Genomic DNA, 18,088 nt, shown 5'->3' on the forward strand with positions numbered 1-18,088 from the left:
AGGTTAATTAACTAGAACTGACAAAACCTACTTATCAACTATTACTAATTCATATTTCTAATCAAGCCCAGGGTCAGAACAGTATTTTTAAATAAAAATGGCTTTTATTCTTAAAATCTGAAATTTATCCTCTTCTATTGATCCCAATTATCTGAAAGTTAAAAGTCATCCTAAACTGTTTGGTTTCTCAGATTTATTCCTTCCTACCACCTAATACATAAGTGTTCCTTATGAATAAAGACTGATTCAGAGGAAAGGAAGTACAAAGATGTTTCCTACATCTACTCTATCACCTCCTAGGAAGATCACACGTTTTAAGCTTTTCTTTTTAAAGAAATGTTATCAAAATTCTTAAACAGCTAAAGTATCTGATTTTATGTGGAAAGTCAAGGGGCAATAAATGCTGTTCTAGCAGGAGAACCCTATGGAATAAAAATATACTTAAAAATTATATCACATAGTCTTCATTTATGGCAAGGTGTTCACATTTTGGATCTGAAAAAATTAAACAATCGTTATCACTACCATGAACAAAAAGCCATTAGAAGAGTCTTTGAAGAGACAAGTGTATTTGAAGAGACTAATATATCAAGTTGATTTTTTAATTAAAAAAAAACGTAATTACAGAACACAAGTGCAATTAAAACTAAATGTATTAGTGAATACATGTAATAAAAATTTGGACTCTAGTAGCTAAAATGATTTTTGAATGATGAAATTACACTGAAATGCAGTAGTTACATTATTTTGGAGGGTAGAATTACTGCTTTTCACTGACCAGAAAACATTCCTTGTTTTGGTCTCCAAAAATCTCTTCATCCACTTGTACATTCTAGAATGGAGATTTCCTTACCTACAAGCAACCTTGATGATTAAAGAGTTATTTCCACATAGGTCTTATTAACCCCTCTTCTCCAGTGCTGAAAAACCAGAAGACATAAAGAAGACGTTTTAAACAAACACTTGGAAGGGAAGATGGGCTTTGTTAGTTAATAGCAATTGTTAACCCTCAAAGTAAACAGGAAATAGTGCCTCTTAGCAAACTGCAGGCTGCAAACCAAATACTAACAGGCCTTAGAAAATCCCAGGTACTTTTTCTCCTTCACTGACAGGAATAACCACATTGGTCATGGCACACAAAGATGTTGGCACCACGTGAAGTTTCTTGCTTTTGAGGAAAAAAAATGATTACAACTTTTTATCTCATAACAGGTAGTGCCTTTCACCACAATATATTGATAATTTAACAGCCTTTTTGTTCCTAATCTGTGAGAAACAATTCTAGCTGCTGCTGGATGGTAAATCTAGGCAAATCAAGGAGAAAGCAGTTTTAGGACCTGGTTTTATCTGTGAAGAATTCTGTCCACATTACCCCTCCCCTTCTTTTTAAAATTTCAAGACAATGGGCGTTGATTTAAATGGGGGTAAACTCAGAAAATTCCTAGAAAGCGTGTAGAGTTGACACATGGTTTCAGGGTTAGTGCCTGCCCAATCTGAGTGAGAGGAATTTAGGAGATTTATTCCTCAATTAGATGGCATGTAACAGGCCTGAGAACTCACTTGTTTCAAAGCTAGGGCAGATGATGTAGTCTCTACAAGCCCTAGGGCCCTTCCAATCTTATGCTTTGGGCATAATAATGACAAAAGTCAAGATTTAGGGTTCAGTTCCAGCTGATTTTATTTCCTTCTCAAAAAAAGTTATTTACAGAAGGTATATATCAACAATCTGACAGGCAGTGAACTTGACATGATTAGCTGGCATGATTTTTTTTTCTTTTTCTTTTTTCCCCCAAACATTGTTTTTTTGTGGCCTTGAATTTTCAGACAAATATTCTACACGGCATATTGCACAGGATGGATGGCAAAAAAAAAGTTTAAAAACAAAAACCCTTAACGGAACTGCCTTAAAAGGCAGACGTCCTAGTGCCTGTCATGTTATATTAAACATACATACACACAATCTTTTTGCTTTATTATAATACAGACTTAAATGTACAAAGATGTTTTCCACTTTTTTCAATCTTTAAACACAACAGCTATAAACCTGAACACATATGCTATCATCATGCCATAAGACTAAAACAATTATATTTAGCGACAAGTAGAAAGGATTAAATAGTCAAATACAAGAATGAAAAACGCAGTACATAGTGTCGCGAACTCAAATCGGCATTTAGATAGATCCAGTGGTTTAAACGGCACGTTTTTGTTTATAAAAAAAGTGCAAAAAAGATGTGGTTTACAAGTTAAAGCTACAGGATCCCTTTTTGCTGTAAATGCACCAGTTTTAAAGCCTCTGCATAAAACAGTATTTTGTTTAAAAAAAAACTCGTTTTTCTTTAAAAGCATACAGTGTTTGGCTAATTCTCCTCCCCTTTTTATAGGGCTGAGGTCAAAGGATGGACACTGGTGGCAGGTTAAGGGATACTGTCACTTTAAGAAGCCTGCAGATTGAAGTGTAAACATGGAGAAATTAGGGGCTGATTTTTTAAAACTGTGTGAGATATTAACCAGCCGCCTTATTATAAAATCAGGAAATCCAAACAGCGATTTACACCGATTAACACCCCCTTTATATATTTTTTACAAAAATACACTGAGAAAATAATCAAACGTTTTCATCTCTCTTGTCTTTTTTTGTTTTTTAAAAGTGTCAAAAGTCTACATTTAAATATAAAAAATTAAAAGTTAAAACTCTAGCCCTTCAGTGAAGGAGACGTAAAATGGCGTGGGTAACAACAACTACCAAAAAAAAAAAAAAGAAACGAAAGAAAAAAGAAAGTAAGGAAAGAAGAAATAAGGAAGTAAATAGAAGAAAGCAAAGCAAAAGAAAGCAAAAAAAAAAAAAAAAAAGGGACAAAATAAGAAAAAAAATGTTTGGCCAGTATAAATACGTCCACATATAAAATGGCATCTGATTACATTTACAAGGAAAAAAAAATACGAGGATGGAGCATCGGTGAGGGAAAAAAACACGTCTTCTCATTTACACCTATAAGGAATAAACACATACACACTGAGAAAAAATTTGGTCCTGAATTGGTTTTTTTTAAAGTCCAGCACAGATTTGAGTTGCGTTTGAATCCTTTAAAGAGTTAAGAATGAAAAAAAGCTGGTGATAATTTCTGTCGTAGGAATCAAACATAGCGCCATCTATCTGCTTTTTATATTATCCTACACTATTTTAAAAACTGCTCAACAGTCTTAATACAGAAATCTTTAAAAGATAGACAGGATAACATGCTATATTAACCCCACCAGTGAAATAATCCAACACCATCACGATTCCGATTAAGAGAAGCAAAAAACCTTTTTTCCCCCCCGACACCACTCGCCCTCCACTGCCCCGGGTACCACATCGAACAGTCTCCTCTCCTCCGCGCCTGCGGGGCCGTGAAGTCTCACCTCACTGGTTTCAGAGATGCAGGAGGCGGAGGCCCAGGAGACGCCGCCACCTTCTCCCGAACGTGCAAATCCATTTCAGTTTTATTACTCGCCCCCCTTCCAGTTCGTGGCCTTCTCCTCCCCGCCCCTCGTCCTGGCTGGTGTGGCTTTCCAACTAGGTTCTCGGGTCATTTCCGAGCGCCGGTCACTCAACGTCTCCTCCTCTGGCTGCAGGGGCAGGGGAAGAAAAAAAAAAAAAGGCAAAAAAAGAGGGGGGGGGGGGAGGCGGGGGAGGGGGAGGGGAAAAAAAAAAAAAAAAGCCCTCCAAAAACAAAACGGGAATACGCCAGCGTGGAGTCTTTCAGTCCCGGCGCTGGGGCCCTTGCGACTCCCCTATCCCCGCAAGCGGTCAAATTCGACGCCCCGGAGCCTTCGGTCTTCTTGGGAGGGTGGGGGGTGGGGGGAGAATGGGGGCGAGAATGCTGAGAACAAAACCCCTCCGGGGGCATGCCGGAGTCCCCCTCCCCTCCGGATCAAAAAAACAAAAAACCAAGTAAAATAGCCCCAAAACACCGAGGGAGCGATCAGAGAGGAACAGACGATTCCTTCAGTCGCTAGAAAACTACCAACTCGGCTTCTGGCCGGGGGTGCACACAAGTCCGGAAGCTCGTTGGAAGGGCTGGTGGTGGTGGTGGTGAGGGGGGGGTCTCTTCCAGCAAAGGGGAGGAAACTCGAAGTCGCTTTTTTCGCCATCAACAACAACACCAAGAACAACAATAAAAGGTCGCCCCTGTCTACCTCCGCCTCCGCCGCGTCTCTCCGGCCGGCGAGATGGGGGTTGGGAGCGCGGGTCCCCAGACGCCGTGGCGTTGCTCTCCGACCACCCGGACGCGGCCGAAGCCGGCCCTGCTCACTTTTTTTTTTTTCTCCTTTTCCTTTTTTTTTTTCCCCCTCTTGTTTTCCCTTTTCTCTTGCAACTCTTTTCTCTGTTCGCCTTTTTTTTTTTCTTTTTCTTTTTCATTTTCCTCTCAGGTCCTCCCCCCACCCCACCACCCGCCCCGTCCCTCTCTCTCCCAGCCCGCGCGCCCTTCAGTAGGTGAAGACCAGGTTGGAGATGCTGGACTCCAGCCAGTCTCCCGAGATCATCTCGCTCACCTCGGGCGTGCAGTAGTCCGGGAACTCGAAATGCGAGCCGGAGCCGGGTTCGAAGTTAAAATCCAGATCCCGGTCCAGCGCCGACGACGAGCTGAAGCTGCCCAGGGACATGCTCTCAAAGTTTGAGCTGGGGTTCAGGTCGAGCAGGTCGTCTTCGAACTCGTCGTCGGAGGACGACGAGCCCGATGACGAGGAGGAGGAGGACGACGACGAGGAGGAGGAGGAGGACGAGGCCGACGAGGACGCGTGCGAGGGCGCGCTGGACGGGGCGGGCGAGGCGGCGCGCAGGCTGGCGTAGCTACGGTGGTCGGCGGGCGAGCGGCCGGCGGCCGGCGATGAGGCGGCGCTGCTGCGGCCGCTCAGGCTCGGCCCGTCGGGCGAGCAACCGGCGCCCCCTTCCTCGTACAGGCCCAGGGGGTCGCTGGGGTCGGCCCCCGCGCCCACGCCGCCGACGGGCGAGGACGACGCGCCCAGGCCGCCGAACAGGTAGACGCGCTTCACCTTCTTCTCCGCCGGGTGTTTGCCCGGGGCCGCCAGGCCGGCCGAGGCCGAGGCCGCCGCCGAGGCCGAGGCGCCGGGAGTCCGCGCCTTGTACAGCGAGTGGTGGTCGGCGGCCGCGGCGGCGGCGCCCAGGGGCAACAGGGCGGCGGCCCCCGCCTGCTCGGCGGCGAACGAGGACGACGACGACGAGGAGGAGGCGGAGGCGGTCGCCGCCGCCGCCTTCCCGCCGCCGCCCGCCAGGATGAGCTTGGCGTGGGGCTTGCCGACCCCGCCGCCCGCCACTTTGGAGCCGCAGCTCTTTTTCTGCGCGGGTTTGGAGTTGGCGCCGCCACCGCTCGCGCCGCCGCCGCCTCCTCCCCCCGCGTGGCTGCCCCCGCCGCCGCCGCCCCCGTGGCCGCTGCCACCGACCTTGTCGCCCTTCTCCCCAGGCTTGGAGGCGGCGGCGGCCGCGGAGCCCGAGTTGGCGTTGCCGGACTTCACCTTCTTCCTGGGCCGGTACTTGTAGTCGGGGTAGTCAGCCATGTGCTTGAGGCGCAGCCGCTCCGCCTCCCGAATGAAAGGGATCTTGTCGCTATCTTTGAGCAGCTTCCAGCGTTTGCCCAGCCGCTTGGAGATCTCGGCGTTGTGCATGTCGGGTGACTGCTCCATGATCTTGCGCCGCTCGATCTGCGACCACACCATAAAGGCGTTCATGGGCCTTTTGATGTGCCCACTCGGCGTCTTGCACCAGCTCGGGTCGTCGGCCTTGCCGCCCGTGGAGGCGGTGGAGCCCGGCGTGGGGGAGGAGGCGATGCCCAGCTCGAGGCCGGCGCCCGAGTCCGAGCTCTCGCCGGCGAGCAGCGCTTCCGTGTTCTCGGCGTTGTTGGTTTGCTGCACCATGGCCCCGGCTCGGCGGGCGCCCACGCGCGCTCACACCCTCGCGGCGGCCGCGGCGCGATCGCCGGGCCCTCCTGGCTCCCGGGACCAAGCGCACGCCGAGCGAGGGGACGTGCGCGGCGGTCGAGCGGGCGGCTCAACTCCTGGCCGGGGCGGAGGTGGGCGAAGAGAGAAAAGTCTCCAAAAAGATGCGGGGCGGGAGCACTCCGCCTCAAGCAGAGGAGTTATAGTTCCCAGGCTGGAGAATCTCCCTCTCTCTAGCTCTTCTCTCTCACCGCGCCGCAGTTTGCGCTGTCTCTCGGCTCTGCGTCCTGGAGACGGTGCTAAAGTGGAGAGGAGTTTCTCGAATGCTGGTTGCTGAAGCTTCCAATACAAGTTTCTCGCCGCCTCCCAGGCAAGTCTTTTTTTTTTTTTTTTCCTTCCCCTGAAGCAGTTGATTCCAGTTCGCGAGCGCTCTCAGAAGCTCAGGAAAGCGACATAGTCTCTATCAGTTAGTCCCTCTCTTACAATGCAAAGCAGAAAAGGCTCTGGCTCCAGGACTCTCTGTGGGCGGAATCGGCACTAAGGAGTTTGTGCAATTATTTTGTTGCAAGGTAGGACGCCAGAAAGGCTTCATGCAACAGACTGGCATGAATAAATGTATGTTTCCCCCTCCCTCCTGCAAGAAGGGAGCTGGTAATGGCAGAGTTCCTCCAGTGCAGACTCTTAAAGAGCGTGCAAGAACTAGAGACCCAGAGCGAAACAGGCCTCTTCCTCTCACACACGGTTTCCCTTGCTGCAGCTTAGAGCGGACCCCAATTCCGCCTCGCGCCTCTTTATCCTTTCCCAGTCTTGGCCGCGGCCAATCAGCCGCTGTAACCAACGCTTCCTCGTGCCAAGCCCCTCCCCCGGGCTTCCCATTGGCTTGGAACCCGATGCAATAATAATCTCCGCGTGCAATGAGAAGCTCCAAATCTGACCTCATTCCAATTTACAGAGCAAACTTTTTAAAAGGGCTAGAAGTACAGCTGAGATTTCTGCTGCCTCTTTTTTCCTTTTGCTGTGCGTGCCTGCGTGTGTGTGTGTGGTGTGTGAAGAGGATGTTAATGCATGAAATTATTAAGGGGAGAGACGGAAATGTATTCTAACCATTATGTTAGATAACAAGGGGCTTAGAAGAGGGGGAAGGGTGAAATACTGTAAATGGAAGCTTTCTGCTTAAAAGCCAAGTGATTATTTTTATTAGTTCTTTTCAGTATTGGAATAGAGAATCAGCCTTTAGTGCAAAATCTGTTCCTCGGCTCCTTCATAAAGCCAAGGATGTAAAAGAGGGAGGGAAAGCTATGAAAATAAATCAATAGATATTGAAAACCATTAAGAAAGTGGTACCTAGACACCTGTCATCACTATTATTTTAACAATTCCAGGTACAGCACAGATGTTGATGTATTGTGTTAATCCCTTCAGAGCTATTTTGGTGCTGTTTGTTGGAAGGCAGGAAAGAGGATTTTGGGGGGCAATAATTTCTTGCTCTCTTAACCAAACAGGGGTTAACTATAGTTATTGAATGATTTAAACTCCCCTTTGAATCCTGGATGGGCTTCCCTAGTGGCGCAGTGTGGTAAAGAATTTGCCTGAGAATGTAGGAGACAAGGGAGACTGGGTTCCATCCCTGGGCCAGGAAGATCCCCTTGGAGGAGGAAATGGCAATCCACTCCAGTATTCTTGCCTGGAAAAATCCCATGGACAGAGGAACCTCATGGGTTACAATCCACAGGGTTGCAAAGAGCTAGACACGGCTGAGCACACAGCACAGCACACACAGTGGTAAATCCTGGGTAGCCCAAACAGAGGAGCTTTCCACTGGAACACAATAGGCAGTGTTCCATAGTTAATAGGAGAATTTCCGTAGTTTTGTGTAAGAAGATAATGGTGAGTAAAGGATGGGAATCAGCTTTACTTTGTAAGTATTAGTTTTCCACATTTTCAAAATTAAAGATAGCTTCACGCTTCATCCTCTCTTCCCCAAACCCTCCTCCTCCTCTCCTTTATATTTTCTCCTATATGTTCGTTACTTCAATCAAATGGAATTAAAAGGCCAAAGCAAAGAGACACTGTAAAAGGCAATGATAACTAGTAGCAAAAAAGAATGGAACTTCTGAATTTATATTAGACCTTGCTGCTAGTCTTTCTTACTAGTCTTGTGACTCTGGGGATGTGACCAAGTCTCAGTTTTCCTCATCAGTGATATGGGAACACTAGGAACTACTTTATATAGTGTTTTGTGGGAGTTCAGTGAGGTTGATATATAGTAAGCCCTCAGTGAATACTATATTATCCTTCATGATAATTCAGATTCCAGAGACATTCCCTCTAGTAAAAGCAGCATGTTGTTCGACTAAAATCGAGGGAGGTCACTGATGTGAAAAAATCATCACAGATCATGGATGTGAACCATCCAAGGACCACACTGGCAACCCAGTCATCCTGATGATTTGAAAAGAAGCCTCATGAAGAGCATTGTGAAGAATATGGCAAAAAAAAGTTCCCAGGTAGTCAAAATACATGTTAATTTGGCCACAGACATCTCTTTTGTTCTAAGGTATGAAAATTAAAATTATAACAAAGATTGGTATTCCTTAAAACTATAATAGTAAAACTGTTTTTCTATAAGCCAGTGATAAGTGGTTAGGTAGGGCTAACCTAACATAATTAAGTCAGCTTTCAATTCTGATCAAACTAGTGCTGGGCAGCAGATTTCTATTAATCTTGTCAAACTTATAGAGTATGTAGGCTGGGGAGAGGCCCAGGTTGTCAGATGTAGAATTTTACTGGAAAGAACACCCTTTGGCAACATCTGACTGGATCTCTAAGGATCAACCACAAACAAGAATGTTTTTGTGGGTAGAAGCAAATAATTTTTGACCAGTAGCTACCCAAGTTATATATATTTTTTTCTTTTAGAAGGGGAAACAAATCTTGAAAACAAAAAACCCACACCTCTTTTGCATCTAACAAAGCTGGGTGTGTCATCATTTTATTTGGTATTCATACTATAACATAGCCCTACATGTTCTCAATCTGGCATAAAAATTACTGTAAGAGGTCTATTATTTATTTATTTTATTATTTATTTTAAAAATCCATAATTTTACCAGAATAAAAAAAGAATAAATACTATGTTTGAGATTTGTAGCAACTAATAATCTGAGGGTGTGACTAAATTTGTGATGTTTCAGTCAAAGTGAGTGAATAATCAGTATCATTGATTATATTTCCAAAGCCATTTGTGATTCTACCAGTGAATGAGATCAGAGAAAAGTGGAAGTTAAAGCACTCAGAATGATTTTATGTTTAAAACACGCAGATTTGTTTTTCTTAATGTGTGTACTAAAAAATAGCCACTGGCCTATTTCTATTGTTAGGTATATTTTCTATATTTCAACAAATCTAACTGATGTCTTTCAGACATACCATGGTCACGTGCTATTAAGGGAGAACAACTGCCAGTGAAACTGACATCCCCATGGTTGTAAGACATCTGAAAAGAAAAAAGTTCCTCTTAGAATTGAAGAAATATGGTATTAGTAATTTCCATTGACATAAAAGATTGTTATAGTATATATGAATGCTTAGACTTCTGAAGTAGATTTGTTTTTATGTGTTAGTAGCCCTCTTAAAATGTAAGAAAACATGTGACAAGTGGCCTTTTATTAAAGACATCTTTCTCACCAACTGGATACGTGCACACTGAAATGTATGAGGTCTCAATAGCAAATAATGAGAAAAGATTTCTGTGTTCTCATTACCTAACTTCACATGCTTTGTAACCAGTTTTTCCATTACTAACATTTTTCTTCCCCAAATACCAGATATTTGGTGGCCCCTACTAAATCAGTACTCAGTGTTCCCTCTGCTGGCTTTGTAGTACATGAAGTGATTCTTAATGCTACTCTCTAAGCCATATTAACAGTAAGCCAAGATAATTTTGCAAAAAAAAAAAAAAAAAATCCTGTTTCAAAATAATAGAGGAAATTTATTTATTATCAAAGATGATAGACATTCCAAATTTTGAATTAAGGTAAATATTTCCTCTTAATTATTTTCCATTAAATAATGGAACTCGATTTGAGATGTAATATTTGCTAATTCATTGCTTCTGCTCTCACACACCTGCACAACATAAAAATCCTGCTTCCATAAAATGGTATGTGGTATAGATGGAAATAGCATTCTGTCCCACTGCTTAATATATTCCTATAGCATAGAGGGAGAGAAAAAAAAAAAAAAAAACCTGAGGGGAAATTAGTTTAACAAATCTCTTGGATTCACAGTGATTTGCAAGATTTTTCCTTGTCTTGGTTATAGAAACTGTGATTGTAAGAGCTGGTCTGACCTGACAACTATTCAGTTCAAAGAAAATAAAGAGGGGAAAAATCCTGTCTTTGTTACTTTAGCAGACAGGGAAGAAGCCTGAGAAATTTGATGTCATTGGCCTTTGCCAACTGAAAGGCCCCAGGCTTTTTGGTTTCACACTTTATGGAAAATAACCTTCCATCAGAAGCTGATTTACTTCTCAGTCAAGTAGACAAATATAACTTGCACTTCATTTTTGGGGGGCTGATGAAATTGCACTGGAACTGGACTTCCCCGGAGGGGTGGGGGTTGTATGGAAAAACAATGTATGGAAGTAATCCTTATTTGCAAAATACTAAAATAGGGTCTTAGGTAAAATGAAGTCCACGTTTATTATTATGTTTACTCTTAGGAAAAATTAAGAGAGAAGAATCCTGCATTTCTAATTAAATTTTTGCCATTTTCTCTCCCCTCCTAACCAGTGGCTGGCACCTGGTAGGTTTCTGTATGCATTTCATACCAGCGCCAACTCATTTTTCCTCTCCTTTCAATTTTCTCATGAGAACAAGCAGGAAATAAGTGTTTGCACCAGGCCACGTAGATTTGAAGCAGGAACACGAGCTTCTGCTCCATTTCGCTAAGCCGAAGCAAGTCACACCCACCCCGAACCCGGGTTTACGCGTTCATCAGCCGACTCCCAGTGCAGGGAGAGGCGGCCGCCAGGTGGCAGCGCTGAGCCTCCCTGCGCCCACGAGGAGACGTGGGAAAACGTGGGGATGGTCGGACTTCTTTCTCCCCGCTTCCTCCTCTCCTGAACCCGTAGCATCCTCCACTATCTTCTTTCGGTAGCAGTTTAAACGATCAGCGGTTAATAGGGTGTGTCGATGAATTCTGATGATTTTTTTTTTTTTTTTTTGAATCATAAGTCAAGAGTTTAGGGCAACGAACCGCCGCCTCCCGTTCACTTGTCAGAAGCTCCCAGAGACTTGGGGACGCCAGGACTCCCGTTTGGAACTAGTCACTGAACCGGGAGCTCATCAATGGCCGGGTCCGTATCTTGCCGAAGCCGGAACGAATTAGAAGGCTCTCTCGGAGAGCCGCTGCAGAGGAGGCGCGCCCAACTCGAGGACTAGCAGAGGCACCCCTCCTCCTCAAAAGATGGTTTCCCTCTGCCGGGCGCCGCGACTCGGTGGCGCGGGCACCGCGTTCTGCCTGCCCTGAGCGCGCCGAGGGGTCGGCGGGGATCAGCGGTGCTCCGCCGCGGCGGCTGAGCCTCGTCTTTCGGTTACTGGTACAGGGAGGAAATACACTGGAATCGACTCCGGCTGTGCTTTTTTGGGGAAAAGTCTTTCCTACTGTAAACAGGTTTCGGGCGATGCTGTCAGCAACACTTTAACACCCGTCTTCCGTTTAGGTTTACGACCCGGAGAAGAAGCCAAAGACACAGGCACACACGAGCCCCCGCACCCTAGCCTTCTTCGAAATTTCGATTGGCCGCGCTGGCCCGGGTTGGGGGGAGGTGGTTTCCTCCGGCGCTCGGCTCCTCCATCCCCTCCACCAACCCCCCACCCCCCGCCACCGGGCCCCATTCCGTCCCCGACCGGAACTGACAGTTCCTGGGCCCCCTGGTCTCCAGAGAGCCCACCGCCCCGTGTGCGCTCTGCGTCTGGAACCCACATTCCGGCTGGCAGGCGACATTCGTACCCGGGCTGGGCAACCCCCTCCCTGGTCCCGTGGAGCGTGCAGTTAGTTGCCCGCTCTCGTGCGGGAGGGAGAACAGGGTGTGTGCGCGGTGGGCGGGGCGGGGGGGCGTACAGAGGGAAAAGCTGTAGGGCCAAGGGAGGTTGACAATTGGTTGCACTCGAGTCTTCAAGCATCCCCTCCCCCGGGGCTTCGGAGGAGGCTTCCGCGTGTCTCGGTGCCCTCCCTCTTGCGGGAAAGGTGGGGAGGGGGGCGGGAGTCGCGGTGCCAGGGCCCCTTGGCAGGGGCGCACCGACGCCCCCCGGGAATCGGCTCCGGGTCTCAGGTCTGGGAGGAGGGAGTTTCTGGCAAGTAAATCACCGATAGAGGCTGCGCCCCGGGCGCAGTTACTGAGAATCGAAACGCTCTGGAGGGATTCGGCTCGCTTTGTCCCCCTTGGATTCGCGTGCTTCTGCCTTTCCGCAGGCCGCCGCGGCAGCCAGGCCCCGGGAGCAGGCGCCCGGGTGGGGCTGCCAACCCGCGCGGAGCGCCCCGAAGCCATCCCAGTGACCCCAGGGCGGCGTGAATGGCAGCACGTCCCGCGGGATTCCCGCCCCCGCCCCCCAACTCCACAGCCAAGGAGAAGTAATTCCAGTTGGAGCCCCGTGGGGAAAGCGTCTGATCCCACTTATGGAAAACGCTTAAACAAGAGCACACCTAAGCCAACATGAGCCAGCGAGTTGACCTACAATTGGAGGTGGTGCGGGGGCGGGCAGGCTGGAGCAGGCGCGCCTGCCTGCGAGGGAAACCCGCCGGGGAGTGGGCAGAGGGAAGCGAGGCGAAATGTCAAGATAAGAGAAAGAGAGGAAGAGGGCGGGGGAGGGAGAAAGGCGCTCGATCGCAGAGAGGGAAGATGGGGAGGCGCGGAGGCCGCGCCGGCTGCCAGGTGACGCGGGTCAGAGGGGAAGGGGGGCGGGCGCAGCACGCGCGGGCTCCGCCAGGCACCGGAGCTCCGTGTTCCCAGCCCTCCCCGCCCCTCCCCGGGTCCCCCTTGGCCCGGCATCACGTGTGGCGCCGACGGCGACTCGTGGGAGTGGGAGGGGTGGGGAGGAGCAGGGACCAAAGAACCTGGTGCCCCAGACCGCGCCGAGCGTGCTGCACACCTGGCACCCGGCACTCGCCATCTGCTCCGAGCTCACGCCTCTCGGGCCAGGGTGTGAGCTTGGAGAGATGTAAGGATATTGCCCGGGGGCAAGATGGCTTCGAGTCAATGAACTCAGTCAATCAGTGCTTATGGTGCTCCTACTGTGTGCAGAGCGTCCCCTCCAGCTGCTGGGCTCAGGAGCTGCACCATCTGTTCTGTGTGTTGTGTAATAACATTGTGTAATAAGTGCACAAGCCGAACGGTAATCTAAGCAAATTGGCCCTGCCAAGGAGGGCGGTTGAGGCAGTTTGGAGGTCTGGAGAGGTGATGAGTCTGGTAGAGTAAGGTGTGAAAGTTTTATGATGTTCCTCTGCTTTCTTACGTATGAGTGACCCCTCACTCCCCACCCCCTACCCCGTGCTTCCTGTGCGGCATTCTCAGAACACAGAGATCAAAATTAACGATCACAGTTTTAAACTAGTAATTTAGTGACACTTACTCTGAGCGTCAAAGAATTGATGCTTTTGAACTGTGGTGCTGGATAACACTCTTGAGAGTCCCTTGGACTGCAAGGAGACCCAACCTCTCAATGCTAAAGGAAATCAGTCCTGAATATTCATTGGAAGGACTGAGGCTGAAGCTGAAACTCCAATACTTTGGCCACCTGATGCGAAGTTACTGACTCATTTGAAAAGACCCTGATGCTGGGAAAGATTGAGGGCGGGAGGAGAAGGGGCAGACAGAGGATGAGATGGTTGGATGACATCACCGACTGGGGGGACATACGTTTGAATAAGCTTCGGGAGTTGGTGATGGACAGGGAAGCCTGTCTCTGCAGTCCATGGGGTCGCAAAGAGTTGGACAGGACTAAGCGACTGAACTGAACTGAACTCTGAGCTAGAAGAATTTGTAAGTAATTGAAGCCTAGTCCATAAACACTCAAACTTAACTCATTCATTTCACAAATATCAGACCCCAGACACTGCTTTATTGGAAAAACTGTTTTGTAATATAACTTCTGGGCTTCCCAGGTGTGGCTTAGTGGTAAAGAACTGGACTGCCAACGCAGGAGATGCTGTTTTGATGCCTGGAGAAGAAAATGGCAACCCACTCCAGGATTCTTGCCTGGGAAATTCCATGGACAGAGGAGCCTGGAGGGCCACAGTCCACGGGGTCACAAGAGTTGGACTCGATTTAGAGACTAAAAAGCAACAATAATAGTGTAACTTTATCCTGTGAGAAAAGTCTTAGATAATATAACCTATGTTTTAATGTATTTTTAAAGTCAATATAATGCTCAAACTACAATATGAAGGCGAAATAGGCACAAAATTCATAATACAATACTATATTTCCACCATGTGTGCCCAGGTTATATTTCACTAGAACACCCAAAATGTTGTCTAAAGGGAGTACTGCCAAGATGTTAATTATAATCCAAGGATGTCAGGCAAGTACTGAGGAATGGGAATGTACTCAGGGATGGGAATGTAATTCAAAGTCTGAAATTCACGGCGGACGTGGTAGATTCTTATATCAACCTTGTCCTATTTATGCCCTTTGTGGATCCTGTCCCATCAACTCTAGATCAGGTCGCATGACTTGCTTTGGCTAATGGGGCATTAGCAAACATGAGCCAAGCAGAAAGTTTGATGCTGCTGCTGCTGCTAAGTCGCTTCAGTCGTGTCCGACTCTGTGCAACCCCATAGACGGCAGCCCACCAGGCTCCCCCGTCCCTGGGATTCTCCAGGCAAGAACACTGGAGTGGGTTGCCATTTCCTTCTCCAATACATGAAAGTGAAAAGTGAAAGTGAAGTCGCTCAGTTGTGTCCAACTTAGCGACCCCATGGACTGCAGCCTACCAGGCTTCTCCATCCATAGGATTCTCCACGCAAGAGTACTCCAGTGGGGTGCCATTGCCTTCTCCGGAAAGTTTGATGAGTGCCTGCATGTTGGTATTTGTCCATTTGAAATATAAAGACCATTGTGGGAATAGAGGCCCAGACATAGAGAATGGACTTCTGGACCCAGGGGAAGGAGAGAATGGGAGGAATTGAGAGAATAGGGTTGATACATACACTAATGTGTAAAATAGATAGCTAGTGGGAACCTGCTGTATAGCACAGGGAGCTCAGCTCTGTGATGACCTAGATGGGTGGGATGGGGCGTGGGAGGGAGGCTGTAGAAGGAGGGGATATATGTATGCATATGGCTGATTCACGTTGTATAGCAGAAATTTACACAACATGATAAAGCAATTATACTCCAATTAAAATTTTTTTAAAAATACATATGCAAAAAATCATAAAGAGCATTGTGTTGTGAAGAAGCTCGGCTGACTTACAGGGAGAAAGCGATGCCCTGCCAGTGCTAGTGTCCCAGGCATGTGACTGAGGCTATCTGGGACCGCAGCGGGGTTGTCAGATGACTACAGCCACATGAGTGATCCCAGATGAGTCTGGCAGAAGAATCACTAGATTGACAAGCCACAGATCTGTGAGAACAATACATCATTGTTTTAAATCACTATGTTAGGGGTGACTTGTTATACAGTAAGAAAGGACAGAGTAGTATTAACTACAATACCATGTGATAGATGCTAAAATACAAATCTACTCATGACGATGATCTCTCTTTAATGACTCCAGACCTTCCTTATGAGTTCAATCCATATGTCCATTAATGCCCATGGTGAATATAGGGGTTAGCTGGATTTGAATAATCCAGATAGTTAATCTTTTCTCATTGCAAGTTGTGCTCCCTTGCCATCTTCTGAACTTTCCTGAAATTCTTTCCCCTCTCAGGAGAACTGCTGCCTCCAACACGGCTATTTATCTGTCATGTCCGTCCCTCCTTCTGTCTGTGGCCTTTCCTGGCTAGCTCATTTCTCTCCATTCCCCCCCCCCCCCCCCTTTTTCCTTCTTCCTGGTCTTTTCATTTTCTGCCTGGAAAAAGCAGTTGTTGGAGGTGAAATGAGTATCACCTCTCTAGATTCTGAAAAAGTGTAGTGGTCACAAACTGGATGTTAGAACCCTGACTAGTACACATTCTATGGCTTTAGAACCACATCCTGTTTGTGACCACTACACTTTTTCAGAATCTAGAGAGGTGATACTCATCTCACCTCCAACAACTGACTGAAAGAAATTTACAAGCAGAAGCAATGACCAAAAAGCTAAGATAAGCTAAAGAATCAAATAACTGAAAGCTGAGTATGGTTGGTCTGTTTACTGATCCTAAGTAAACACACGTTGAAGCAACAGCAGAAAATGAAAAGTAAGACCAGGAAGAAGGAAAAAGGGGAAAAAAAAATGGAGAGAAATGAGCTAGCCAGGAAAGGCCACAGACAGAAGGAGCGACAGATACGACAGATAAAGAGCAGTGCTGGTGGCAGCAGGTCTCCTGAGAGGGGAAAGAATTTCAGGAAAGTTCGGAAGATGGCAAGGGAGTACAATACTTATCTATAGTCATATATGTTGGAGAAGGCAATGGCACCCCACTCCAGTACTCTTGCCTGGAAAATCCCATGGATGGAGGAGCCTGGTAGTGCAGTCCATGGGGTCGCTAGGAGTCGGGCACGACTGAGCAACTTCAGTTTCACTTTTCACTTTCATGCATTGGAGAAAGAAATGGCAACCCACTCCAGTGTTCTTGCCTGGAGAATCCCAGGGACGAGGGAGCCTGGTGGGCTGCCGTCTATGGGGTTGCACAGAGTCAGACACGACTGAAGTGACTTAGCAGCAGCAGCAGCAGCAGCATCAGAGTCATATATACATAGTAGCTTCCCAGGCGGTTCAATGAGTGAAGAGTCTGCCTGCAGTGCAGGAGACGCAGGTAACGTGGATTTGATCCCTGGGTCGGGAAGATCTCCTGGAGTAGGAAATGGCAACCCACTCCAGTATTCTTGCCGTGGAGAATTCCCTGGACAGAGGATCCTGGGTGCGCTATAGTCCAAGGGATCACAAAGAGCTGGACGCAACTGAGCACACACACACCTTATACATAGTATATATGGCTGACAACTCCCAAGATTTAAAAGCCAGTGGTGTGGTTTTAATCCAAAGGCCAGGAGACCTAAGACCTCAGGAAAAGTTGATGTTTCAGCTGGAGTCTTAAGGCAGGGAAAAGAAGCCAGTGTCTCTCTGTGCAGGCAGTCAGGCAAGGGGAATTCTCGTTTACTTGGGGGAGAGTCAGCCTTTCTGTTCTATTCAGGTCTCTGGCTGATTGGTTGAGGCCCACTCACGTTAGGGAAAACCCTCATGGAAACCTTCACAAAAACACTCAGAGCAATGTTTGACCAAATATCTGAGTACCTCATGGCCTAGTAAAGTTAACACATAAAATTAACCGTCACAGACGGTTACCAACAGTCTTACCTCATCCTTAACTTGACTCAAGGATGGCATTCAAAGATAGGTTAGATAAGTAGCCAACCAAGAAGATGTTCTGATGGAAAATGGGAAGATCTTTAAACTTCCCATCTGATAAACCCCCCTCCCCACAACCAACTGATAAATAACAGCAAAGTTCATCCCTTGAGGTTATAATATGTATTTTTCTAATAAAAAACATTAGATTTTTTTTATTATACAGATTACCCAAGAAGCTGTTGCACTGACCTACTATTAGACAAAAATAGTATAGTTCTTTAGAATAGCTTTTCTCATAGGTTCAAATAGGTTTAAACATAGGCAGGAGGGGCTGAGGAAAGGGGAAAGGAGATCACTTTGAGAAGGGAAGATTTAAATGCAATGCTCTTGGCATGGTATGGTATGACTGAATGAAAAAAATAAAGAACTAAAGGTTAAATTTTGCTGCTCCCATTTAAAGTACAGCTTTAATTTCCTGAGACTGGAAAGTCCCTGATGTTAATATGCACAATAGCATCACTAGAATTACTTCAAGTTTAAAGTATGATGTAGTTTAGCTCAGAATAGATATAACCTTCCCTTTCATGTTTATGCCTCAAGGGTAAAATGAAAAAGAAAGAAAAAAAATAAAGCTCCAAAGGAA

At 46.9% G+C, this 18,088-nt stretch overlaps 1 protein-coding gene and 2 long non-coding RNA genes across 3 annotated transcripts in view; 2 read left to right on the forward strand and 1 right to left on the reverse strand.

Moving 5' to 3' along the window:
* Positions 1–1,653: 1,653 nt before the first annotated feature.
* Positions 1,654–6,713, reverse strand: SOX4 (SRY-box 4). Its single transcript, XM_027525311.1, has 2 exons — positions 3,406–6,713; positions 1,654–2,992 (listed from the first exon to the last, which is right to left on the reverse strand). Exon 1 carries the CDS (start codon positions 5,917–5,919, stop codon positions 4,474–4,476), a length of 1,446 nt encoding a protein of 481 aa, XP_027381112.1. The 5' UTR covers positions 5,920–6,713; the 3' UTR covers positions 1,654–2,992; positions 3,406–4,473.
* LOC113882120 overlaps positions 4,939–18,088 on the forward strand; it is a 189,583-nt gene continuing 176,433 nt past the window's right edge. Inside the window, exon 1 of the long non-coding RNA XR_003508288.1 lies at positions 4,939–5,025. This is a non-coding gene — a long non-coding RNA (uncharacterized LOC113882120). The remainder of the gene's footprint in view (positions 5,026–18,088) is intronic.
* Positions 7,165–11,571, forward strand: LOC113882121. The gene is made up of 2 exons (XR_003508289.1): positions 7,165–8,497; positions 9,364–11,571. It is a non-coding gene; the product is annotated as an uncharacterized LOC113882121 (long non-coding RNA).

This window comes from Bos indicus x Bos taurus, chromosome 23, assembly GCF_003369695.1.
Source record: "Bos indicus x Bos taurus breed Angus x Brahman F1 hybrid chromosome 23, Bos_hybrid_MaternalHap_v2.0, whole genome shotgun sequence".
NCBI lineage: Eukaryota > Metazoa > Chordata > Mammalia > Artiodactyla > Bovidae > Bos > Bos indicus x Bos taurus.